Source organism: Malus domestica, chromosome 11, assembly GCF_042453785.1.
Source record: "Malus domestica chromosome 11, GDT2T_hap1".
In the NCBI taxonomy this organism is placed as follows: Eukaryota; Viridiplantae; Streptophyta; class Magnoliopsida; order Rosales; family Rosaceae; genus Malus; species Malus domestica.
The window spans coordinates 6,275,886-6,302,956 of record NC_091671.1 but is presented as its reverse complement, the minus strand read 5'-3'; the positions used below and the strand labels follow the sequence as shown (position 1 = coordinate 6,302,956).

The 27,071-nt window shown below is 37.3% G+C and overlaps 5 protein-coding genes and 1 pseudogene across 5 annotated transcripts; 2 read left to right on the top strand and 4 right to left on the bottom strand.

The window, feature by feature from the left end:
• Positions 1–890: 890 nt before the first annotated feature.
• LOC103447411 (UDP-glycosyltransferase 71K1) lies at positions 891–2,973 on the bottom strand. Its single transcript, XM_008386596.4, has 2 exons — positions 2,290–2,973; positions 891–1,896 (listed from the first exon to the last, which is right to left on the bottom strand). Exons 1-2 carry the CDS (start codon positions 2,825–2,827, stop codon positions 989–991), a joined length of 1,446 nt encoding a protein of 481 aa, XP_008384818.2. The 5' UTR covers positions 2,828–2,973; the 3' UTR covers positions 891–988.
• A 2,804-nt stretch (positions 2,974–5,777) lies between these two features.
• Positions 5,778–7,175, top strand: LOC103447652 (pentatricopeptide repeat-containing protein At2g29760, chloroplastic-like; annotated as a pseudogene).
• A 1,967-nt stretch (positions 7,176–9,142) lies between these two features.
• LOC103447412 (UDP-glycosyltransferase 71K1-like) lies at positions 9,143–11,289 on the bottom strand. The gene is made up of 2 exons (XM_008386598.4): positions 10,550–11,289; positions 9,143–10,164 (listed from the first exon to the last, which is right to left on the bottom strand). The coding sequence occupies exons 1-2, from the start codon at positions 11,085–11,087 to the stop codon at positions 9,269–9,271; spliced, it is 1,434 nt and encodes a 477-aa protein (XP_008384820.3). The 5' UTR covers positions 11,088–11,289; the 3' UTR covers positions 9,143–9,268.
• A 3,419-nt stretch (positions 11,290–14,708) lies between these two features.
• Positions 14,709–18,126, bottom strand: LOC114819462 (uncharacterized). The gene is made up of 3 exons (XM_029088241.2): positions 17,960–18,126; positions 17,274–17,497; positions 14,709–15,236 (listed from the first exon to the last, which is right to left on the bottom strand). The coding sequence occupies exons 1-3, from the start codon at positions 18,001–18,003 to the stop codon at positions 15,058–15,060; spliced, it is 447 nt and encodes a 148-aa protein (XP_028944074.1). The 5' UTR covers positions 18,004–18,126; the 3' UTR covers positions 14,709–15,057.
• Positions 18,127–20,069: 1,943 nt separating this feature from the next.
• LOC139189398 (pentatricopeptide repeat-containing protein At2g29760, chloroplastic-like) lies at positions 20,070–20,555 on the top strand. Its single transcript, XM_070808344.1, has one exon. It carries the CDS (start codon positions 20,070–20,072, stop codon positions 20,553–20,555), a length of 486 nt encoding a protein of 161 aa, XP_070664445.1.
• Positions 20,556–21,035: 480 nt separating this feature from the next.
• LOC103447413 (anthocyanidin 3-O-glucosyltransferase 2-like) lies at positions 21,036–22,851 on the bottom strand. Its single transcript, NM_001293970.1, is given in 2 exon segments — positions 21,036–21,931; positions 22,314–22,851. Coding segments are annotated over 2 exon segments (1,434 nt in total).
• Between the last annotated feature and the right edge of the window lie 4,220 nt (positions 22,852–27,071).

Below are 27,071 nucleotides of genomic sequence, written 5' to 3'. Positions count from 1 at the left end.
ATAGTCCCAGCCCCACACAATGCATGTAACTTATAAGCCCACTTGGAGGACAAATTGGTAACTAACTCATCATTGACGAGATTCGAGTTTGGTTGCACTAGGATTGTATGGTTTAGAGAATTTAGAGGAAGATAGGTCTGGATTAGTGAAATCAACTGTGTTGGATCAAAGTCACCAAAATGAAAATGTTATTTCGTTCACTCAGTAAAAATCCTCGTAAACAAAACGATATTAATCCTCATTTTAAACTTAATCATCCAAATGCAAAGAGTTTGTTAGTTTGTTAATATTGAGTTGAATCTGTTTGAATCTCTATTAAAGCATGATGAAACCGATATACAGGATATACCGAATTTGTTCATTTGCATCATGTAACCCAAACATGTGTCATTGTTTCTTCAATTTAGTTGAAACCGCAGAGGATTAAGCGTCGACACCGTGTTACTAGCAAATAATTGACATTACTGAGATGGTTGGTTTCATTTCGTTTCTTCTTCGAGGAGATTAATAGGTTTGATTTGGGGTAGTGAAGTTATGGTTAATTTGATAGCAAGAAATGAGTAAATGATAAACTGAAGTTCTTGGTCTGCAAGAAAAGATGTCAATTTGTAAAAATCTGGAAGCTTCTTGATCTTTTCTCATATGATTCTCATCTATCCTTGTATATGCATTTATATCATTGATTAATATGTGATAACCAAAATCTTTTAATATAGGCATAGTATTATTCAACTCCAATTTTTCTCATTTTTTTTTTTCCGAGATCTTATTCAACTACTTTATTGGCGAGATTCAACGTCGGAACTCAAATGTCACAAACTCCAAAGTCCCTCTTCCCTAACAAATTTACAAACTCGTTTCGTTTGCTTTATCATTGTAGAAGGAAAACATATAAATTACTTGCTGATAAATTCATAAACGGCATACGAGAACATGGAGATATTAGTACATTCAAGATTTCTTAAACTTACAAAATTAGCAACCCATACTACTTAAAACCCCAACTCTCACCAATCACATCCTCAATAAATCTCCCAGCAGAAGCAAATGAAGACCCTCCATCCTTCACAGCTTTTCTAGCCAACTTTCCCATCTCTTCCACCTTCTTCCTCACCTCACTATCCTTCTCCATCACACCAACCACAGCCCTCTCAATCTCGTCCGCCCCCACCACGTCAGCGCTGCCGGTCATGTAATCCAGCCTCATCTCCAACGCCATCCCCAACTCCCTCAACATCCTAAAAGCATTGAGCTGCTGCTCTGCACACATGGGCCACGTCGCAATAGGGACGCCATGCCACAAGCTCTCCAAGATCGAGTTCCACCCGCAGTGTGACAAGAACCCTCCGGTCGCACTGTGGGCCAGGATATCCACCTGTGGGGCCCACCCACATATCAACCCTCTCTTCCCATTGGTCCTCTCCAAGAATCCATCTGGCAAAACTTCTTCAAGATTTGAGCAATCACTTGGGACTGTGCCTTTGGGTGACGGCATGCGCAGGGACCATAAAAACCTTTGTCCGCTCTGTTCAAGCCCTAAAGCTATTTTCTTCACTTGCTCTGCCCTAAAGCTTCCCATGCTACCAAAACACAAAAACACAACAGATTTCTGAGGCTGGTCATCAAGCCATTTGATGATCTTGTCGCGCTGTGCTTGGTCTAGGCTGGAATGTGCCTGACCATCATCCAGGTCGATCACTGGCCCAACTGGGTACACTGGAGGGACTCGGTCGTCATTGGAAAACAATGTGATAGCATGTGTCTCTAACTCTACGAATGTGTTTGATATAATGCCTCTAGTCTCTCTAAATCTTGAAGCCAACTTGATGTAAGCGGAGCAGCTACCATCTGTCAAAGCCACTGGAAAAACTCTAGGAGGAACCGGGTGGACAATACCTAAGTGTCGAAAACTTTCAGTGTAAGAATCCAACTCCAAGAAATCGAAACTTTTCAACTGCAATGAAATCTAAAAATATGTTGTTACAACGCGTCTTTAAACATTGGACATGTTTGTCTTTTTGGGGGGAGATAGCATTGTACTCGTTTGATACAGTGAAATTTCTTCTGCAAAGCACTTTTACTCGTAAGCACCTATGCTAGAAATGATTTCATATGACACGTTGATTTTTGTTTATTATAAAGTCAATTGCTTCCTCAAAAGGGACTTGAAATGCTTTGTGAAGAAACCACTTGCATGTGCTTCTCTAGAAAGAGCTTTTATGACTCAGAAACACTTAAAAAAATTATGTTAAACGCATCCAAAAGAACTTGTGATTGTCACAAACATACCTGGGATTGACCATTCAGGATCGGATTCTTCAACAGCAATCTGGTTTTTTTCATGAAGAATTGGAAGGTGGAGCATGAAAGCTAGATATCCTGCATTGCTTGTCAGGAAAAGATAAGAAGGAATATTGAGTTCTTTGGCCACATCAATCATGGACACACAGAAGAAATCAACTACCAAAGCAGAAACACGAATCGAATCTGAACTATTAGAACTAGAGGAGACGAGGTTGGTGATGATTTTCTTGACACTGGGGACGTGACTCTCAATGTAAAGAGAGAAGAACTTTGCTCGTGACTTGTACATCTCTTGCGGAGGTCGATCTTGAGGTTGTGGGACATCAATGAATCGGATTCGGGGTTCTGAGGTTGCAATCGATTTTGTGTAGGAACTTAGAGTGGTTGGGAAGGATGACTGGATGGCAAGAATGGTGATCGAAATTCTGTCGTTGCGATCGATCAAACGCTTTGCGAATTGCAACGTTGGTACAAGGTGGCCTGCTCCTGGTGATGGGATGAACACGAGTTCCACTTTCTTCATCTTTCTCGGTTGTTCTTTCACTCTTTCTGGTTTCTACTTACTACTTTCTTTGCACATCAACCACACATAAATATAGTGATGTTCTTCTTCTATTAGATACAAATGCTTGATTTGAACTACGTATTAAACTGCAAAATGCGGAAAAAGTGTACGGCAAAAGGATTTGATTGCATATATATTAAACTAATACATTATATGGCCCTCCCCTACATCATTGCTTAAGTACTCTGTCTATTTTGCCGCTGGGAGAATTTTTTCAATACCAGCAACACGGCTACACTCATTTTTATAATACAATTGGTTAGAACTTTAAAATAAGAAATTCGATTAGTTATATTATTACACTTAGTGCAACGTTTGTTTTTGACACACTAAAATACCTCTCCTAGCTATAAGGCAAGACTGGGTACATGCCCCCACACTCAAATAAAACTAAAAAAATGTTATTTTTATCATATCATATTTGTATTATTTTTAATAAAAATAAGGCTCACATGTATTAGTTGGTCCTACTACCATGAAAAATGTAATATAAATGTGGTAAGTATAACATTGCTTGTAAAACCAATATACTCAACCCACCACAATGAATATAAGCCCACCAGTTCACGTCCCAGTTTTTCTTGTAGTGATAGATGCGAAAAGAGTCAAAAGACCATGGCAGCAACCAACAAGAACAGAAAAACTAGCCACACAAAAAACACATAAAAGTTCAGTTTTCTGGCTAGATGGTACCTAACCACAATTATTTTGTAGGATATTGCATTACCGCCTACTGATCATTTGAAATTATCACGTAGGATATTGCAACTTTAGTGATTATAAAAAGAGTAATACTAGAGAGATTAAAATTTTAAATTAAATTTTATAAATACAATGATGTAGTTGTTGATGATTGAATTATTACTTAAGTATTGATTAATGTGTTTACTTTCTATTGTCACTTTCTATTGGTGACACGTCATTGCATTACCCTTATAAAAATTCATTAAAAGGGGAACACTTCTTTTGTGAACAGAGACATCTCTTTGTATCATTTCAAAAATAGAAACTTGGTGGATATGTAAAAGATATTCTTTCTTTTCCATCACTTTGACATACTAAAAAAAATTTGTGACATTTCAAAATTTTCAAACTTTTCAAATCGATTGTTTTCTATATATCGTAATGGGCGATTTTAACGATTATTGTAAAAAAAAAAATAATCACAATACGTTTTTCGAACGAAAAAATATCTTTTTTTTAAATAGTTTTGACTTTGAATTTTCTTGTTCTTGATTCTCATCTATATAATAAATTTTATAAACAAGTCTATTTTTATATTGTGTTTCTTCAAAGTGGAATTGATCTTTTGTTTTTTCTTTTCCATTCACTCGAATCTTATATTCACTAAACTCAAAATATTATGTGTATCCACAAGAAGAGATGTGTTCTTAGAGTCTTGAATACTAGAAGAAAAGCACCTATAACTAACAAGATTAAGTGAATAATCAAATAATGGAGACTCGGGTCCTAAAAGTACATAATAAATATCGCCAAAGTTCAATACTGTAGAGAAAATTAAGTGAAATACTTCAAGCACAAAGTATGGAAATGTTTCTAGAACTTCCCCACCTAAGAAGGTAAAATGAATCCATTGTTCATGCACATGCTTCTCTAGTACAAAATGAGTCACTTTAAATAGGTTCATTGGTTAAGTCTAAAGAATGAGGATTCTCTCTGGATTTTCTTCGTGAGGATCTTAGAGATCTTCAAATCGTGTCTATTCATCGTATAAATTATTTTAAATACTTTTATTTAAAATTAAATATGAATAGTACTTGATAAAAATTGACCACATAATATACGATGTACGAACACGATTTGAGGATCCAGAGAGAATCCTTATTCCATGAGGTCAATCCTCCTCAAAAAACTTAAGGAGCGTTCTCACAAGCTACAACCTCCTTCGAGCAATTAGAGCAATTCCAACGGGGGAGGTTACTCGAGGGACAAGCCAGCAAACAGGGCCAAATTGCTGGGGGGATAGGGTCTAGCGTATGGGAGCCCAAGGGACAGGCGAGGCCCGAGCAACATGCCCAGCAAGGATTGCCAGCCCGAGAGCCTGAGGGCCATGTGACGTGGGCTGACGTCAGGACGACGTCATCCATAATATAAAATTAATAAAAATATAAAAAAAATTAATAAAAAATTAAAAAAATGTAAAACTCTGGCTTCAAACTTAACAGCTCTCGCCGAAGTTCGTCGCCGAGACTGATGGCATATGGGATCCGAATCCACAATAAATGTAGAAAAAAATCCAAATCAGACCAAATATTCCATAACAGAGGCCATATTCAACGCAAAAATTTAAAGAAAAATTGAAAATATTAAAAAATTGATTTGGCCGCTTGGTTTGTGCTCCCCACCACCGTCTTCTCCGACCATTGGGTTTTGTTCTCCACCGCCGTCAAACCGACTCTCTGGCCGTAAATCTGGGTTTTGTTGACCACCGGCCGTCAAATGGGTGGGGTTAGGGTATGGTGGTGAGCTAGAGGTGGGTAGGGTAGGGAAGGATCAGGGGAAAGAAGAGTGGAATCGAAGAAGGAGGGGAATGTTGGATGTGCAGGGGATCGAAGAGGGTTAGGTGGGCGTAGAGGAGAGAAGGGAGGGGAGTGAGAGAGTGGGAAGGAAGACGAAAGATAAATGGTAGAAGTTTCGGGAAGACCAAAAAGAAAATATAAATTAATAATATAATATTAATTTAAAAAAAATATATTAATATTTTATTGCCAATTGCCAAGGTTATTCAGTGCAGGGGTGGAGATGCAAAAAACAATTGCTAAGGTAATTACTATTTATTAAGGGTAATTACTATTGATTAGATGGATTAAATAGTGAATAGCCTGGAAATAGCTCTCACGCTGGAGTTGCTCTTAAAAAACCACGAGCTTGAGTGACTATAGAAGAGATGGCAACTCTAAGCACCCACCTTATCTCTCTGCCACGTCACCTACCAAACCTTCCATCCCCAACCGCCACTAACGACCTTCATTTCTCAAGCGACCCACCTCTTTCCTCAATCGACCACTGCACCAGCTTCAAGCAGCTGAAGCAAGTCCACGTCCAAATGCTCTGTACAGGCCTTCTCTCCGACCCTTACTCCACCAGCAAGCTTATCACCACCTGTGCCCTCTTCTCCAGCTCCAGCCTCGCTATGCATGCCAAGTGTTCGATCAAATTCCTCAACCAAATCTCTTATCTTGGAATACCCTCATACTCGCTTATGCGTCGAGCACCGACCCGACTGAAAGCATCCTTGTACTTCTGGAAATGCTTTATTGCTGTGTGGAAAGTCCCAATAAGTTTACTTACCCGTTTGTGATCAAGGCGGCTTCAGAGCTCCGAGTTTTGAAGCTCAGAAGAGGGTTTCATGGCATGGTGATAAAGGCCTCGCTTGGTTCGGATGTTGATATTCTCAATTCTCTGGTTCATTTCTATGGGTCATGCGAGGATTTGGATTTCGCATGGTGGGTCTTCGTGAAGACTACTAAGAAAGATGTTGTGTCTTGGAATTCTATGATCACGGCTTTTGCGCAGAGGAACTGTCCAGAGGAAGCCTTGGAGTTGTTTAAGGAGATGGATGAGGAGAATGTGAAGCCGAATGATGGTGAGTGTGTTGTCAGCTTGCGCAAAGAAGGTGGATTTGGAGTTTGGGAGGTGGGTTTGTTCTTGTATTGAAAGGAATGAAAATGGAGAGAACTTGACTTTGAACAATGCTATGCTATGCTTGATATGTGTGTGAAATGTGGGAGCATTGAGGAAGCGAAAAGATTGTTTGATAGGATGTCGGAGAAGGATATTTTCTCGTGGACTACAATGCTTGATGGGTATGTTCAGTCAGGAAATTATGATGAGGCTTGGTGGGTTTTCGCTGCAATGCCTGGTCAAGACATTGCTGCATGGAATGTCCTCATTTCGTCTTATGAACAAAGTGACAAGCCAAAGGAGGCTTTGGCGATTTTCATGACTTGCAGAAAAGGAAGAGCCCGAAACCTGACGAAGTCACTCTAGTTAGTACTCTGGCAGCCTGTGCTCAATTGAGAGCAATTGTCTTGGTGGCTTGATACATGTTTACACAAAGAAGCAGGGTATGAAGATGAATTTACAAAATCCCGTTTTCTGTAAGCAATGTTATTCAACTACTTTCATCCGCGAGATTTGAACTTAAATCTCATCCGACAACGTGGGGGCTCAATGTCACAAACTCCAAAACCCTCTTTCCTAACAAATTTACAAAATCGTTTTGTTTGATTTATCATTGTAGAACTAAAACATATAAATTACAAGCTGATAAATTCATAATCAATGATAGGAGCATATTTATGCAACTGAGTTAGCTTGTTCTCATTCATTTATGTTGTTATTTCTTAGTTAATTATGTATTTTAAGTTATTTTCGTGTGTTTGTAGGTCCATAGGCCTTATAAAGCAATAAGGTACAATTTTGCTGCATTTTGGAGCAGTTTTGGGCTTGGAATGGATAGCACATGCATGGAGCAAGGTGGATGGACGAAATTGAAGAATAAAGAGGCTTGAAATGTGTTAAAAATAAAGAATAATTAATGACAAAGAGCTCAGCAACCAAAGAAGAAACATGAGTCAAGATTACCTTATTTTGATCTAATCTTTCCTAATCCTCAATGTCCCTAAGTTCCAACAACATTCCTTGTCTATTTCATTCACTCATTGCCGAGCACCACCCTTGTTCCCTCCATCATTCCAAATTTCTTGCATCAATCATCAATCCACCTTAACCCTTGACTCATTTCTACACCATTCCACCTCTCTTTCCTTTCTCTACCATGTGCACAATCATTCATGTTCCCTACTTGCATTCATTGTTGCAACACCACTCCATTTTACCCCTCATGCTTTGCATCATTACTTCACTTTCACCTTTGAATCATTTCAACACCACTCCATTTTACCCCTCATCCTTTGCATCATTACTTCACTTTCACCTTTGAATCATTTCAACACCACTTCACTTTCACTTTCACCTTTGAATCATTTCAACACCACTCCATTTTACCCATGTTTTGCATCATTACTTCACTTTCACTTTCACCTTTGCATCATTACTTCACTTTCACCTTTGAATCATTTCAACACCACTCTATGTCCCCCTCCATTGTCTTGCACTTCCTCTATAAAAGGAAGTGTGTGTGTAACATAAATTTAGTTCATATATTTTTTTAGATCATTCACTCCCATTTCAATACAACCTTCATCCAAACACATCCATTCATATTTACATCCATTCCTCCATACAAACAAACCTTCAAACATTTACCAACACCTTGTGCCGTAGTAAAGGAAGGAAAAGAAAATGCTTGGACGTGCGTGCTGTCAACTTGAATCGTTTGAGCGTTTAAGTGTTTTCTTTCTTTTGTTTTCAATGTTAAATTCATTTTCTGATTTTGTTGCAATTATGAGTGGCTAAACCCCCATTTAGTTAGGGGGAAGTTTGAAGCCATGAACATGCTTGAGATATGAATTGATTTCTTCCAATTGTGATTTGATAAGTTGTGATTGCAATTCAATTATCTATTTTATTCATAACTGATTCTTGTATGTTTATTAAGGATGCATACTTAATTTTCATGCATGAATTAGATGCTAGAATATAAATGAGTTTCACCTAATCGTTACAAGTTTATATTCATGAGTAGTAAAGGTTGTTTATCACAATCACGTTAATTGAATTCTTGGCAATTGTATCATGCATTCATAGTTATAATTGCCTCGTCAACACTTATGATTTTCATTGAACGTAATGATCTCTGATTGTATCTCTATTATGCATTCATATAGGGGACTTTTAGATAATGATTTAGGTTGTCGCATGCATTCATCCAATTCAATGAGTAAATGAAAATCTGATGGTTAATTTGTGCATCACGGTTAATCTGGGGTGTTCAGCATAATAGTTTATTAAAAAGCAATTGGAAATCGATTCATGTACAAGAGTGTCATGTGTGAAGAATGGACCTCTAACTAATTCATCCATCATTTTATTTCTCAAATTCATTTTAGAATCTGCCTAGTTTTATAACTTGCTTGTTTATTTCAAATTCGTCCAAAACTCAATTCCCCTTTACTTTAGTGTGTCTAATTAGTTAGAATTTGTTTTAGTTTGTGTTTTTAAGTGTTTTGAGTCTATAGAGTCTAGTTAAGTGTTTTTAAGTTTCTTTTTGTAAGTCAGTTTAGTTTAGATTAGCAATCCCTCCTAATCCCCGGTCCAGAATAATCCGTACTTATACATATACTACAATTGTCAAAATAGGGTTTAATGTGCGTGCTTAACTTTCATCGCATCAATCAACATACAAGAACAAGGAAAAATTAGTACATTCATGAGTTCTTAAACTTAAAAAATTAACAACCACTACTTAAAACCCTAATTCTCACCAATCACATCCTCAATAAATCTCCCAACAGAAGCAAATGAAGACCCTCCATCCTTCACAGCTTTTCTAGCCATCTTTCCCATCTCTTCCACCTTCTTCCTCACCTCACTATCCTTCTCCATCACACCAACCACAGCCCTCTCAATCTCGTCCGCCCCCACCACGTCAGCGCTGCCTGTCTTGTAATCCAGCCTCATCTCCAACGCCATCCCCAACTCCCTCACCATCCAGAAAGCATTGAGCTGCTGCTCTGCATACATGGGCCACGTCGCAATAGGGACGCCATGCCACAAGCTCTCCAAGATCGAGTTCCACCCGCAGTGCGACAAGAACCCTCCGGTTGCACTGTGGGTCAGGACCTCCACCTGTGGGGCCCACCCACATATCAACCCTTTCTTCCCATTGGTCCTCTCCAAGAACCCATCTGGCAAAACTTCTTCAAGATTTGAGCAATCACTTGGGACGGTGCCTTTGGGGGACGGCATGCGCAGGGACCATAAAAACCTCTGCCCACTTTGTTCAAGCCCTAAAGCTATTTCCTTCACTTGCTCTGCCCCAAAGCTTCCCATGCTACCAAAACACAAAAACACAACAGATTTCTGAGGCTGGTCATCAAGCCATTTGATGATCTTGTCGCGCTGTGCCTGGTCTAGGTTGGAATGTGCCTGACCGTCATCCAGGTCGATCACTGGCCCGACTGGGTACAGTGAAGGGACTCGGTCGTCATTGGAAAACAATGTGATAGCGTGTGTCTCTAACTCTACAAATGTGTTTACTATAATGCCTCTAGTCTCTCTAAATCTTGAAGCCAACTTGATGTAAGCGGAGCAGCTACCGTCTGTCAAGGCCACAGGCAAAACTCTAGGAGGAACCGGGTGGACAATACCTAAGTGTCGAAAATTTTCAGTGTAAGAATCAAACTCCAAGAAATCACAACTTTTCAACTGCAATGAAGTCTAAGGGGGCGCATCTTTAAACATTGGACATGTTGGTCTTTTTCGGTGGAGATAGCATTGTACTCGTTTGATACAGTGAAATTTCATTTTGCAGAAAGCACTTTTACTCTAAACATCTATGCTAGAAATGATTTCATATGACATGCTGATTTTTGTTTATTAAAAAGTCAATTGCTTCCTGAAAAATGACTTGAAATGCTTCGTGAAGAAACCACTTGCATGTGCTTCTCCAGAAAGAGTCTTTATGACTTAGAAACACTTGTAACTTTTCATGTTAAACGCATTAAAAAACACTTGTGATTGTCAGAAACATACCTGGGATTGACCAATCGGGATCGGATTCTTCAACAGCAATCTGGTTTTTTTCATGAAGAATTGGAAGGTTGAGCATGAAAGCTAGATATCCTGTATTGCTTGTCAGGAAAAGATAAGAAGGAATATTGAGTTCTTTGGCCACATCAATCATGGACACACAGAATAAATCAACTACCAAAGCAGCAACACGAATCGAATCTGAACTATTAGCACTAGAGGAGACGAGGTTGGTGATGATTTTCTTGACACTGGGGACGTGACTCTCAATGTAAAGAGAGAAGATCTTTGCTCGTGACTTGTACATCTCTTGCGGAGGTCGATATTGAGGTTGTGGGACATCAATGAATCGGATTCGGGGTTCTGAGGCTGCAATCGATTTTGTGTATGAACTTAGAGTGGTTGGGTAGAATGACTGGATGGCAAGAATGGTGATCGAAATTCTGTCGTTGCGATCGATCAAACGCTTTGCGAATTGCAGCGTTGGTACAAGGTGGCCTGCTCCTGGTGCTGGGATGAACACTAGTTCCACTTTCTTCATCTTTCTCGGTTGTTCTTTCACTCTTTCTGGTTTCTACTTTCTACTTTCTACTTCCTACTTTCTTTGCACATCAACCACACACATACATATAGTGATATTCTTCTATGGGATAAAAATGCTTAATTTGAACTACGTATTAAACTGCAAAATGCGAAAAAGAGTACGGCAAAAGGATGTATATATATAAAACTTAAATATTATATGGCTCTCCCATGAATCATTGCTTACGTACTCTCTATTTTGTCGCTGGGAGAAATTTTTCGATATCAACAATATGTCTACACTAACTTCTATAATACAGTTGGTTAGAATTTAAAAAAAATTAATTAGTTATATTATTACATTTAGTGCAACGTTCGTTTTCGACACACTAAAAGACCTCTTCGAGCTAGCCAAGGCAAGACTGGGTACATGCCCCCACACTCAAATAAAACTACAAAACGTTATTTTTACCACATTTTTCATACTATATTTATATCAATTTTTAATAAAAATGAAACTCACATTTATTAGTTGGTCCTAGTGCCAAAAAAATTAATATAAATGTGGTAAGTACGGTGTTGCTTATAAAACCAATATACTCAGCCCACCACAGTTCACGTCCCGGTTTTTCTAGTAGTTATAGATGCGAAAAGAGTCAAAAGACTATGTCGGCAACCAACAAGAGTCAAAACACATAAAAGTTTAGGGCTTGGTATTCAACTTAAATTCCACTTTTTAAATTAAAAAATAATCTTAAAGTTTTAGACTTTAAAAACTTATTTGGTATAACTATTTTAAAAAACTGAACTTAAGACTAACTAAAAAATATCGTCTATTCTCTAAAAATATAAAAAGTGAGTTTTTAGAATTTTTAAACTTAAACTCACTCATTTCTTTTCTCTTCATCATCCCTTCACACTCCAAATCTATCTCTCTCTTTTCTTCTTTCTCTTTCCTTTTTTTTTCTTTTAACTTTTTCGTTTCTCCTCCAATTCTCTTCATTGTTTCGGTTCTTTCTCTCACTCATCTTCCTCTCTATCTCGTCCTATCTTCTCCCTTCTTTCTCTTTGTCTAGTTTAAGTCGTAAGATTTAAAAATTTTAAATTACAAACCAATCAAGTTTTTGAGTATTAAAGAAATTTATTTTCAAAAAATGTTCTTAAGAAATGTTTTTAAAAATGATAAAAAAAAATTAAATAGGACACCATGCCCTTAATTTTCTAGCTAGATGGTACCTAACCACCATTATCTTGTAGGATATTGCATTACCACCATCAATTGCATTTGACCGAATCAATTGATCATTTGAAATTATCATGTAGGATATTGCAACTTTAGTAATTATAAAAAGAGTAATACTAGAGATATTAAAATTTAAAATTAAATTTTGTAAATAGAATAATATAGTTGTTGATGATTAAATTATTACTTAAGTATTAATTAAAGTATTTATTTTTTTATTGATGACACGTCATTGCATTACCCTTATAAAAAATCATTAAAAGAGGAACACTTCTTTTGTGAACAGAGACATCAACCACACACATAAATATAGTGATGTTCTTCTATTGGATAAAAATGCTTAATTTGAATTACGTATTAAACTGCAAAATGCAAAAAAGAGTACGGCAAAAGGATGTATATATAAAACTTATATATTATATGGCCCTCCCCTACATCATTGCTTACGTACTCTGTCAATTCCTACATCATTGCTTACTTAGTCTGTCAATTATCTCACTGGAAGAAATGGAGGTGTCATTCCACTTTCTGCGTACTCTCTTGTTTTGTATGATCATAATTAAATTATATTAATATTTTATATTACTATTTATTTTTGTTTTATTATCTATATAAAAAAAATGTTGATGTGACTTAACCGTGACCACACAAACAGAAGAGCGCGAGATGATAATGGGAAGTGGGAGGGCAGAGAATCTGCTCTGGGAGAAATTTTTCGATGCCAGAAATATGTCTCAATACATTTTTTTTTTTAAACGAGTGATATTATCTACATTAAGATAGGGTGAATTTAGCCTCACAATGAGCTAGCAATAATGTGGTTTAAACTCATTTTTGACGAGAATCGAAACTAAGACATCTCACTTACAAGTGAAGATGAATACCACTTGACTGTAGTACTAAATGGCAACTCAGTACACTAATTGTTTTAGTATAATTGGTTGGAACTTTGAAAAAGCAAATTTCAACTAGTTATATTATTACACTTACCCCACTGTTTATTCTGAACACACTAAAAAATCTCTCTTAGCTAATGCAAGATTGGGCACATGCCCCCTCACTCAAATAAAACTACAAAAATGCTATTTTTACCATATTTTTCATACAATATTTATATCACTTTCTAATAGAGACGAGATACACGTGTATTGGTTAGTCATACTTCTATTAAAAAATACAATATAAATATAGTAAGTGTAGCGTTACTCATAAAACCAATGTGAATCAAGGGAAATGATATTTTCCACCAAGTTCACCAAGGCACACAATATGGGTCTTTGAAATTTGATCTAACGATTACAAATAAAGACCCACTTTAAAAATTATAATAACTTTAGCCGTTTGATCAAATTTCAAATATTCGAATTGTGTGTCTTGTTAGATTCGATGGAAAGAATCCTCTCCAAATCCTTTCCTGAGAATAAAAACCAATATAGTCCGAGCCCCATACAATGAATTTAAGCCCACTAGTTCACATCCCATTTTTTCTAGTAGTAATAGATGCGAAAAGATACGGCAACATACATCTTTCTTTGTATCATTTAAAAAAATAGGAAAACTAATAAAATTGGTTTTAAAACTTTGAGTTTTAACGATAAGGACAAAATAAAGGGGAAAGTGAATAGTATCATGATTGACTTTTTAGTGTAAAAATATGGTTTTTCATTAAAGTCAACAGTACCATGAATTTTTCGTTAAAATTCCCTTAAAAAATAGTAGTCAAACTTGGTGGATTTTTCAAACGAGAATTTTTTTTAATACTTTGACTTTGAATTTTCTTGTTCTTAATTCTCATTCAAATAATAAATTTCATAATCAGGTCTATTTTTATACCGTGTTTTATTAAAGTGGAATTGATTTTTTGGTTTTTCTTTTCCATTTACCCGGATCTTATGTTTGCTAAACTCAAAATATTAGGTGTAGCCACATTAATTAGAACATCTGTGTTCTTGGAGCCTTGAATACTAGAAGAAAAACACCTATAACTAACAAGATTAAGTGAATAATCGAATAATGGAGTCTTGGGTCTTAAAAGCACATAATAAATATCGCCAAAGTTCAAAACTAAAAAGAAAATTAAGTGAAATACTTCCGGCACAAAGTATGGAAATGTTTCTAAAACTTTCCCACCTAAACCTACTCCCTAATCTCGAGTAGTTAGGTGAGGAGGTAAAATGAATCCATTGTTCATGCATTGGCTTCTCTAGTACAATATGAGTAGCTTCAAACGGATTCATGTTCGGCCTGAAATACAATTAATTTGGCATGGGTTACATCTAAGTTAACAAGTCATGCATTCTTGCCTCAACAAGTGAAACCGATGGTTTTTTTAGTCCGAACCGGCTAAAGTTAATTTTAAATCGAAGAACGTTTTCACGATGCGGAACATAAAAAACGTTTTCACAAGATCGAATCTCCTCAAAGAATTTTAAAAAGGGAACTTTAACGAAAAACTCCCGGTACTGTTCACTTTAACGAAAAATCACATTTTTACACTAAAAAGTAAATCCTAATACTATTCACTTTACCCTTTATTTTGTCCTTATCGTTAAAATTCAAAGCTTTCAAATCTTTTTCATTAGTTTTCCTTTTAAAAAACCTCAAGTGAAAACAGCTAGTGCGAGAGTGACCACAGAAGAGATGGCAACTCTAAGCACCCCCTTATATCTCTGCCACGTCACCCACAAACCCTACATCCCCAACCGCCACTAACGACCTTCGTTTCTCAAGCGACCCACCTCTTTCCTCAATCGACCACTGCACCAGCATCAAGCAGCTGAAGCAAGTCCACTCCCAAATGCTCCGTACAGGCCTTCTCTTCGACCCCTACTCCGCCAGCAAGCTTATCACCGTCTGTGCCCTCTCTTCCTTCTCCAGCCTCGACTATGCCCGCCAAGTGTTGGACCAAATTCCCCAACCAAATCTCTGTTAGAATAAACACAACACCAGGATCATGCAAAGCAAGTTACCGTGATCAAAACACAAAACCATAAACCATAAAGCAATGCACAGAGAGAAAACATATCTGCAGAAGAGTTCGAAGCTGCTGCCATGTCTGATTTCTGCAGCAAAGTCGTGGTGCATCTTCTCCTCTCTTCAGTGAACGAGACTCTCAACTAATAATAGGTCTTAGTTTTTTATTGAGTACACACTGCAAGAGCAGAGGCCACCATATATATACTATACAATCTTAGCCAAATTCTATAAGGATTCTCCTATTAAAATCCATATAGAATACCAATTCATCCCAAATAGCAGTCCAGTTACAACATGGATTTACAAATCCATTCCCAACAAGACTTCCTACTCAATCTCTAATCCTACAACCAAGTTTACCAATTCATACTCATGCTCATATTCTAACATTCTCCCACTTGAGCAAGTATGAACCGAGAAAACTAGTTCGATTACGACTATAATAGGGTGATCACTACGCCCCTTTGAGCTACATCATAATCAGTCTAAAGCCCTCAGATTGCTTATGTTAAATCTGCACTTATAACATTATGATCAAATTGACATCAGTGGACCTAAATATCCACTCCCACTATTCCTTAACTTAATTCGAAACAATTAAGTCCAACAGATAGTAAAATTATCAACTAGTAATTCATTCCAATATAAAGAATTACCAATATATGAATTCAACCAACTGCTCAAGTCAAATCACAAAGATTCTCAAGCATCAATCTGAATCCAAAACATATATATGTCCTTATAACTTGACAAGGATTTCCTATTACAATCCTTATAGAAAACAACTTATGTTTTCCAAGCCATATCAGTTCAAATATTTTTAACAGAACCCTTCACAAACAAGGATTTGTTCACAGCTTCTCATAAAGCTTTCTTATTCTAATTGGACTTAACCATTCACCGTAAAAAAACACCCAATCTCATGTTTATATTATTACATTTTCTCCCACTTTAACATGAGATCAATTTCAGACATGAACTTCTCCAATTTATAAGAAGTGACTGCAGAGCCTCACCTGAGAATCCATCGTTATGACCATCATTCTATTACACTCCAAAACATGGAAACAGAGAATCATAAACCACAACCAAAATGCAGTATTGATTCTAAGTTCACACATATCCAGACTGCAAATATGACTCATAACATAAACTGATATTAAACAGTCAATCACATAATATGCTCCCACTTTTCAAAAAGACCAAAACATAAATCGATCTTATAGGAAAGCAACATAACCTTGACTTAAAACGATTTACTAATCATAAGCTTAAAACAGCCAAACTGTTTCCAAAGCATCAAACAAAACTTCCTCTACAATAAGACCACCATCCAAAACTGCAAAACTTTAAAATTTTAAAGTAACGAGCCTTGGGAAAAGACTGTTATTGAAACATCATATCAGGAATTTAAAATTATACAAGATGTAAGCTTTATGTTTCATGTCTCTGATCTGATTTTCAAGAATTACATACCATTTATTAGATGAGTACCAATACTCAGTAGCGGAAACATATATATATCAGACCAATCAATTACAAAAATTGAATCTCTGAATGCAATAAACCTAGCTAACAATTATACTAATTGATAATTAAACTAGCTAAACATAAACTTAACTTTAGAGAAGAACAAAACTGCCACACCAGCTCTTCGAACTTCACAGTAGCAACACTTCTCAAACTTTATTTTCCAATTGTCCTTAATGCAGCAATTGCTCTTTGTAAAACAGAAAAACAAACTACTCCCACTGATCAAAAGACTCTTCACAGACATTAACTACCTCTTTGCCATTAGCTCTCAAATAATCCTTAAACAATTCACAATCCTTTCTTAGATGACCTCGAGTTTTGCAGAAAAAAAACACTTAAGCTTGGCAACATTTTTAACTTTTGGTTTAAGATTGTTAGACCCTTTAGAAATATCAAATATTTTAGTAGAAGTACCAGTCTTATCAGAAGGTTTGGAGTACTTGAAATTCTTACCTGAATTATTTCCAGCATTGTTGAATTTCTTCCCCTTTCCTACTTGCACAAAATTCACAGTCTCAACATCCTTGCCTCTTTCTAGCTTTTGCCGAGTCTCCTCTTGAACACATTGTGCGATGAGCTCATCTATATCCCAACTCTTGTCTTGTGTATTATAAGACACCTTCAGCTGAGAGTTGGTATATAAGCTAAGTTCAAAGTCTTGAGAGACATGGCGGATGCTGCAGAAGAAATCACAAATATGAACCAGTTAGGTTCCTGATTTCCTTTTGCAGTTTAGCACATCACAACTCTCATCAATAAATCATACATATAGACTTAACAACATATAGTTGATAAGCATACATAGAAAAATTGACTTATCAAAACTTAGCGAAAACCATGACAAGATATGCAACAACAGACAGTCAAGAGATGTCTCATGCATGATAACCATCATTCATGGTTTAACAGAAAACATAAAGGTGCATTAGTAATCTGCAGATTTCAAAATAATTGCGGATAACACATGATCGAACACCCAAGGTCTAAAATTTATGCAAAACAGTTTCAATTCAATTGAATCCATATAGATTTTGTTATCATAATCTTATCCTTTAAGATCTAATATAAACCCTGGACTCAATCTTGCAGAACAACCGTTAAGAAGGCAAGAATAAAACTTTGCAATTTATCAAACATACCTTGCACAGATCCAATTTTTTAAACAGTGCAGCGGAATAACCATTCAAATTGATCATATCAGTTGTAAGATTGTAACTCAGAAGCATGTATTGTTGGTTAATGTTCTTACTCGAAAAGACCCAATCGGAAAGAAAACCCCTTCCCTTGGATTTGCAGAAAATCCAACCGTAACATCCTTTGAAATTCAAAAGGTTATATTTTTCAAACATGTTTTTTCGTTATTCGCAAGGCATTATACTAGAACCTGTGTTCGATTCCCTAACGCGGCAATGAAGATATATTTTCCTCAATATTATTTATGGTTTTGGAACCTATTGGTTTTAATCACAGAACTTATAATTTATGAACCCAAGGCTCTGATACCATTTGTCACATCCCTGCCTGGGGCGGACCATTTCTCGGGCCCGCTCCACCACCGTAGCACGATATTATCCGCTTTGGGCCCCGACCACGCCCTCACGGTTTTGTTTTTGGGAACTCACGAGCAACTTCCCAGTGGGTCACCCATCCTGGGAGTGCTCTGACCTCCTTCTCGCTTAACTTCGGAGTTCCTACGAAACCCGAAGCCAGTGAGCTCCCAAAAGGCCTCGTGCTAGATAGGGATGAGAATATACATTTAAGGATCACTTCCTTGGCCGATGTGGGATGTCACAATCCACCCCCCTTAGGGGCCCGACGTCCTCATCGGCACACTTCCGGCCAGGGATTGGCTCTGATACCACATGTTAGAATAAACACAACACCAGGATCATGCAAAGCAAGTTACCGTGATCAAAACACAAAACCATAAACCATAAAGCAATGCACAGAGAGAAAACATATCTGCAGAAGAGTTCGAAGCTGCTGCCATGTCTGATTTCTGCAGCAAAGTCGTGGTGCACCTTCTCCTCTCTTCAGTGAACGAGACTCTCAACTAATAATAGGTCTTAGTCTTTTATTGAGTACACACTGCAAGAGCAGAGGCCACCATATATATACTATACAATCTTAGCCAAATTCTATAAGGATTCTCCTATTAAGATCCATATAGAATACCAATTCATCCCAAATAGCAGTCCAGTTACAACATGGATTTACAAATTCATTCCCAACAAGACTTCCTACTCAATCTCTAATCCTACAACCAAGTTTACCAATTCATACTCATGCTCATATTCTAACAATCTCTACTCCTGGAACACCCTCATTCACGCTTATGCGTCGAGCACCGACCCGACTGAAAGCATCCTTGTAATTTTGGAAATGCTTTATCGCTGTATGGAAAGTTCCAATTTTTTTACTTACCCGTTTATGATCAATGTGGCTTCAGAGCTCCGGATTTTTGAGCTCGGAAGAGGGTTTCATGGCATGGTGATAAAGGCCTCGCTTGGTTCGGACGTTTAAATTTTCAATTCGCTGGTTCATTTGTATGGATCGTGCGGGGATTTAGATTTGGCACGGCAGGTTTTCGTGAAGACTACTAAGAAAGATGTTGTGTCTTGGAATTCTATGATCACGGCTTTTGCGCAAGGGAATTGTCCAGAGGAGGCCTTGGAGTTGTTTACGGAGATGGAGGCGGAGAATGTGAAGCCGAATGATGTGATGATGGTGAGTGTGTTGTCAGCTTGCGCAAAGAAGGTGGATTTGGAGTTTGGGAGGTGGATTTGTTCGTGTATTGAAAGGAATGAAATTGGAGAGAACTTGACTTTGAACAATGCTATGCTATGCTTGATATGTATGTGATATGTGGGAGTATTGAGGAAGCGAAATGATTGTTTGATAGGATGCCGGAGAAGGATATTTTCTCGTGGACTACAATGCTTGATGGGTATGCTCAGTCAGGAAATTATGATGAGGCTTGGTGGGTTTTCGCTGCAATGCCTGGTCAAGACATTGCTGCATGGAATGTCCTCACTTCGTCTTATGAACAAAGTGACAAGCCAAAGGAGGCTTTGGCGATTTTCATGACTTGCAGAAAAGGAAGAGCCAGAAACCTGACGATGTCACTCTAGTTAGTACTCTGGCAGCCTGTGCTCAATTGAGAGCAATTGTCTTGGTGGGTTGATACATGTTTACACAAAGAAGCAGGGTATGAAGATGAATTGTCACCTCACAACCTCGCTTATCAACATGTATGCAAAGTGTGGGGATCTGGATAAGGCACTTGAGGTGTTTAAATCAGTGGAAAGAAGAGATGTGTTCGTATGGAGTGCTATGATTGCTGCTCTGGCAATGCATGGGAAAGGGAGGGATGCATTGGATTGTTTCTCAAGAATGCTAGAAACCAAGGTGAAGCCCAATTCCATGACACTCACCAACCATGCTGGATTGGTGGACGAAGGAAGAACGTTTCTCTTTCAAATGGAGCCAGTTTTCGGGGTTGTGCCTGGTGTAAAGCACTATGCTTGCATGGTCGATATTTTAGGTTGTTCTGGAAATCTGGAGGAAGCTATAGAGTTGATTGAGAAAATGCCAATAGCTCCTACTGCTTCTGTATGGGGGGCTGTTCTTCGGGCCTTTGGACTTCATGGGAATGTTCAGCTTGCTGAAAAGGCGTGTAGCCATATGCTTGAGTTGGAGCCGAAAACGTTAACAGCAAGATTGAAACTTCATTAGCATTGACTTTTAGTTGCAGGAGATGGTTGATTTGCTAGCAAGGATGGCCTGCAAGAAATGAATAAATGATAAACTGAAGCTCTTGGTCTGCAAGAAATGAAGTCAATTTGTAAAACCTCTGGAAGCTTCTTGATCTATATTTTTCATATGGTTCCCAACCATCCTTAATATGCATTATGTCATTGATTAATATGTGATAACCAAAATCCCGTTTTCTGTAAGCAATGTTATTCAACTACTTTCATCCGCGAGAGTTGAACTTAAATCTCATCCGACAACGTGGAGGCTCAATATCACAAACTCCAAAACCCTCTTTCCTAACAAATTTACAAAATCGTTTTGTTTGATTTATCATTGTAGAACTAAAACATATAAATTACAAGCTGATAAATTCATAATCAACATACAAGAACAAGGAAAAATTAGTACATTCATGAGTTCTTAAACTTAAAAAATTAACAACCCATACTACTTAAAACCCTAATTCTGACCAATCACATCCTCAATAAATCTCCCAACAGAAGCAAATGAAGACCCTCCATCCTTCACAGCTTTTCTAGCCATCTTTCCCATCTCTTCCACCTTCTTCCTCACCTCACTATCCTTCTCCATCACACCAACCACAGCCTTCTCAATCTCGTCCGCCCCCACCACATCAGCGCTGCCTGTCTTGTAATCCAGCCTCATCTCCAACGCCATCCCCAACTCCCTCACCATCCTAAAAGCATTGAGTTGCTGCTCTGCATACATGGGCCACGTCGCAATAGGGACGCCATGCCACAAGCTCTCCAATATCGAGTTCCACCCGCAGTGCGACAAGAACCCTCCGGTTGCACTGTGGGCCAGGATCTCCACCTGTGGGGCCCACCCACATATCAACCCTTTCTTCCCATTGGTCCTCTCCAAGAACCCATCTGGCAAAACTTCTTCAAGATTTGAGCAATCACTTGGGACTATGCCTTTGGGTGACGGCATGCGCAGGGACCATAAAAACCTCTGCCCACTTTGTTCAAGCCCTACAGCTATTTCCTTGACTTGCTCTGCCCCAAAGCTTCCCATGCTACCAAAACACAAAAACACAACAGATTTCTGAGGCTGGTCATCAAGCCATTTGATGATCTTGTCGCGCTGTGCCTGGTCTAGGTTGGAATGTTCCTGACCGTCATCCAGGTCGATCACTGGCCCGACTGGGTACACTGGAGGGACTCGGTCGTCATTGGAAAACAATGTGATAGCATGTGTCTCTAACTCTACAAATGTGTTTACTATAATGCCTCTAGTCTCTCTAAATCTTGAAGCCAACTTGATGTAAGCGGAGAGCCTACCATCTGTCAAAGCCGCAGGCAAAACTCTTGGAGGAACCGGGTGGACAATACCTAAGTGTCGAAAATTTTCAGTGCAAGAATCAAACTCCAAGAAATCACAACTTTTCAACTGCAATGAAGTCTAAGGGGGCGCATCTTTAAACATTGGACATGTTGGTCTTTTTTGGTGGAGATAGCATTGTACTCGTTTGATACAGTGAAATTTCATTTTGCAGAAAGCACTTTTACTCTAAACATCTATGCTAGAAATGATTTCATATGACATGCTGATTTTTGTTTATTAAAAAGTCAATTGCTTCCTGAAAAATGACTTGAAATGCTTCGTGAAGAAACCACTTGCATGTGCTTCTCCAGAAGTCTTTATGACTCAGAAACCCTTATGACTTTTCATGTTAAACGCATTAAAAAACACTTGTGATTGTCACAAACATACCTGGGATTGACCAATCGGGATCGGATTCTTCAACAGCAATCTGGTTTTTTTCATGAAGAATTGGAAGGTGGAGCATGAAAGCTAGATATCCTGCATTGCTTGTCAGGAAAAGATAAGAAGGAATATTGAGTTCTTTGGCCACATCAATCATGGACACACAGAATAAATCAACTACCAAAGCAGCAACACGAATCGAATCTGAACTATTAGCACTAGAGGAGACGAGGTTGGTGATGATTTTCTTGACACTGGGGACGTGACTCTCAATGTAAAGAGAGAAGATTTGTGCTCGTGACTTGTACATCTCTTGCGGAGGTCGATCTTGAGGTTGTGGGACATCAATGAATCGGATTCGGGGTTCTGAGGCTGCAATCGATTTTGTGTATGAACTTAGAGTAGTTGGGAAGTATGACTGGATGGCAAGAATGGTGATCGAAATTCTGTCGTTGCGATCGATCAAACGCTTAACGAATTGCAGCGTTGGTAGATGGTGGCCTGCTCCTGGTGATGGGATGAACACGAGTTCCACTTTCTTCATCTTTCTCGGTTGTTCTTTCACTCTTTCTGGTTTCTGCTTTCTACTTTCTTCGCACATCAACCACAGACATAAATATAGTCATGTTCTTCCATTGGATAAAAATGCTTAATTTGAACTACGTATTAAACGGGCAAGATTGTCTACCCTTCTTGTTTTCGTGTCCTCCTATACTCTTCTATTTATATGATCACAGTTAAACCATGTCAATATTTTATATTACTATTTATTTTTATCTTATTATCTTTATAATATAAATAAAATAATATAACATGTTGACATGACTTAATAACGAACGCAATAAAAAAGCACAAAAAAACACGGGGACAATGAGGCCAGACCCTTATTAAACTGCAAAATGCAAAAGCGTACGGCAAAAGGATGTATATATATGGACCAGGATCCTCGCCGGATCCATTCCTAGGGATCCTACAATCCTATTCGTTCATCGTATATCGTGCGGTTAGAAATTATTTAAATTTTAAATTTTAAAATTCAAAAGTAAATAATACCTAATGAAAACTGACCGCACGATATATAATGAACGGATAAGATTGCGGGATCTCTAGGATCCCTAAGGAATGGATCCGGCGAGGATCCTGGTGCGTGTATATATATAAAACTTAAATATTATATGGCCCTCGCCTACATCATTGCTTACGTACTCTGTCTATTTTGTCGGCTGGGATATATTTTTCAATATCAACAGTACGGCTACACTAATTTTTATAGAGATCTGTTGATATAGGTTCAAAATAATTAAAAATTAGATTTATTTCAAAAGTAAAAAATCATTAAAAATTAGCCATATTTTAAAAGTAGATCTATAAAATTGAACCTATTTCAAATTTTCTCATTTTTTTTTATAATACAATTGGTTAGAACTTAAAAAAAAAAGAAATTTCAATTAGTTATTATTACACTTAATGCAACGTTTGTTTTCGACACACTAAGAGCAACCCCAGCCTTCTACTTTGCTCGGGGGACGGGCTGCAGGAAGGGGCCCGAGGGCCGGTTGATTCTTCTCCAGCCATGGAGGGCCCGAGTGAGGGTGGGAGCCCGAGCACAAGGGGGTGGAGAGTTGACAAGTCTGCAGCCCGAGGGCCAAGGCATTTTTTTATTGTTTTTTGTGTCAGCCCGAGGCCCTACAGCCCCATTTCCCTGTTTTTTATTATTTTATATTATTTAAACAAACAAAAAAAACTATTATTTTATTACTTATTGCCAGGGGAGGGCTCCAAGGGTGGAGATGCAAAAGGTAATTACTGTTCATTAATGGTAGTTACTATTCATTAAAGGCAGTTACTGTTTAATAGGGTGGATTCAATAATGGATTGTCAGGGGGAGGGCTCCAAGGGTGGAGTTGCTCTAAAAGACCTCTCTGAGCTAAGGCAAGACTGGGTACATGCCCCCACGCTCAAATAAAACTACAAAAATATTATTTTTATCACATTTTTCATACTATATTTGTAACAATTTTTAATAAAAATAAAACTCACATTTATTAGTTGGTCCTACTGCCAAAATATTTAATATAAATGTGGTATAAAACCAATATACTCAGCCCACCACAATGAATATAAGCCCATCAGTTCTTGTCCCAGTTTTTCTAGTAGTGATAGATGCGAAAAGAGTCAAAAGACTACGGCAGCAACCAACAAGAACAGAAAAACTGGCGATACAAAAAACAAATAAATGTTTATAACTTACTCTACTTAAATTCAATTTTTTATATTAAAAATAATTTTCAAGTTTTAGATTTTAAAAATTTGTTTCGTATGATTATTTTTAAAAACTAAACAAAACTAACTAAAAAATATAGTATATTCTCTAAAAACATAAAAAATAAGTTTATAGAATTTTTAAACTTACACTCACTCATTTCTTTTGTTTCCATCCTCCTTTCTCACTCCAAATCTATCTCTCTTGTCTACTTTTTTTTTTCTTTTACCTTTTTTGTCTATTCTCCAATCTTCTTCATTCTTTTGATTCTTTCTCCCACTCATCTTCCTCTCTATCTTGTCCGATCATCTCCCTTCTTTATAATTCTTTCAATCATCTATTACTTTATTTCCTCCTCTCTTCTATTTCTCCCTCTCATGTGATTCCATCTTTTTATCTAGTTTAAGTCGTAAGATGTAAAATTTTTAAATCGCAAACCAATCAAATTTTTAAGTCTTAAAGAAAATTATTTTCAAAAAATGTTATTAAGAAATGTTTTAAAAAATAATAAAAAATTTCAAATAAGATATCCAACGGACTCTTAATTTTCTGGCTAGATGGTACCTAACCACCATTATCTTGTAGGACATTGCATTACCACCTTCAATTGCATTAAACTGCAAAATGGGAAAAAGAGTACGGCAAAAGGATGTATATATATATATATAAAACTTAAATATTATATGGCCCTCCCCTACATCATTGCTTACGTACTCTGTCAATTCCTACATCATTGTTAGTTAAAGGAGATGGTTGATTTGACGCACCGTTTTTCCAACAAGCTAAAAACATATCTCCTAGCCAAGGCAAGACTGGGCACATGACCCCACTAGTTCACATCCCATTTTTTCTAGTAGTGATAGATGCGAAAAGTCTGTGGCAACAGCCAGGAAGAACAAGAAAGCTAGCCAAACAAAAACACATAAAAGTTTAATTTTTTGGCTAACCACGCGAAAAGTCTATGCAATATCTTGTAGGATATTGCATCACCACCATCAACTGCATTTGACCAAATCAATTGATCATTTTAAATTAAAATTTTGTAATTTAAATGATATGATTATTGATGATTGTATTATTATTTAAATGTTAATTAATTTACTTACTTTATATTGATGACACATCATTGCATTACCATTATAAAAATTCATTAAGGGGGAGCGTTTCTTTTGAGAACAAAGACATCTTTCTTTATATCATTTAAAAAATAGTTGTGACACTTGGTGGATATGTGAAAGATATTCTTTCTTTTCCATCACTTAGAAATATAAAAAAAAATTGTGACATTCAAGTTTTTTCAAACTTTTCTAGTCAATTGTTTTTTTTTATATATATAGTAACGGACGGTTCTAATGTTTATAGTAAAAAAAATAATCACAATAGGTTTTTCAAACGAGAAAATATCCTTTTTTTAATACTTTGACTTTGAATTTTCTTGTTCTTAATTCTCATCCACAAAATAAATTTAATGAACATGTCTATTTTTGTACCGTGTTTCTTTAAATTTCGATTGATCTTTTGGTTTTTTTTTTTTTTTTTGTTTCATTCACTTGGATCTTAAACTTGCTAAAGTCAAAATATTAGGCGTGGCCACGTTAAGTAGACTGTAGAATAGATGTGTTCTTTGAGCTTTGTATAATAGAAGAAAAGCACCTTTAACTAACAAGATTAAGTGAATAATCAAATAAGGGAGTCTTGGGTCCAAAAATCACATAATAAATATCGCCTTGTTGTAAAATCGACTGTGGGTGCAGTGGAATAAATGAAACAAGACACAAAATTTACGAGGTTCCTCTACAGTCAGTGTGACTGGAGTACGTCCTCGGGGCAGCAGTGGTGCTTTCATTATAATTTGAAATAATAGGAGTACAAAGATAACTCTCTCTATTATCTCCTCTTATCTTCCTCTATTTTCTCTCTTCCTTTTCCTTCTCTCTCTTCCTCTTCCTTCCTTCCTCTCTTTCTTTCCCGTGAACTCTCTTTCTCATCTCATCTTCTTCCTTTATATAAACAAAATAAAGCACTATTCACTTTACAAATTTTCCACAAATGAATAGTGAAAATACTGTGCATAAATAGTAACAAACTATTCATGTGGACCATCCACATAATATTTATAACACTCCCCCTTGGATGGCCACAAGTTTTCGATTGACTCGTTAAAATCTTGATCTGTTTTGAATGCTCCCCCTGATGAGTATCTCCCCCTGATTTCAAATCATTTAGGTTGATCGTTGATCGTTCTGCTTTAGTCTCTTAGTAAGAAGAGTTGCTGAAAGAGTTGCTTTACTTGTTGTTAACTTTCCACAGGCTTTTTCTTGAACTGGGTTGTAGGACTTTCTGCTAGACTAGCATCCAAAGGTCTGAATTTACTCCTTTTATCTGGAGCGGAATTTGATTCAAGAGTAGTGAACACTTGATCTTGAATCGGACTTGTGATTTCTTCAAGGACCTTCGAGGCTTGATCTTGAATGAAATTGGACCATGAGGAGCTTCACGTG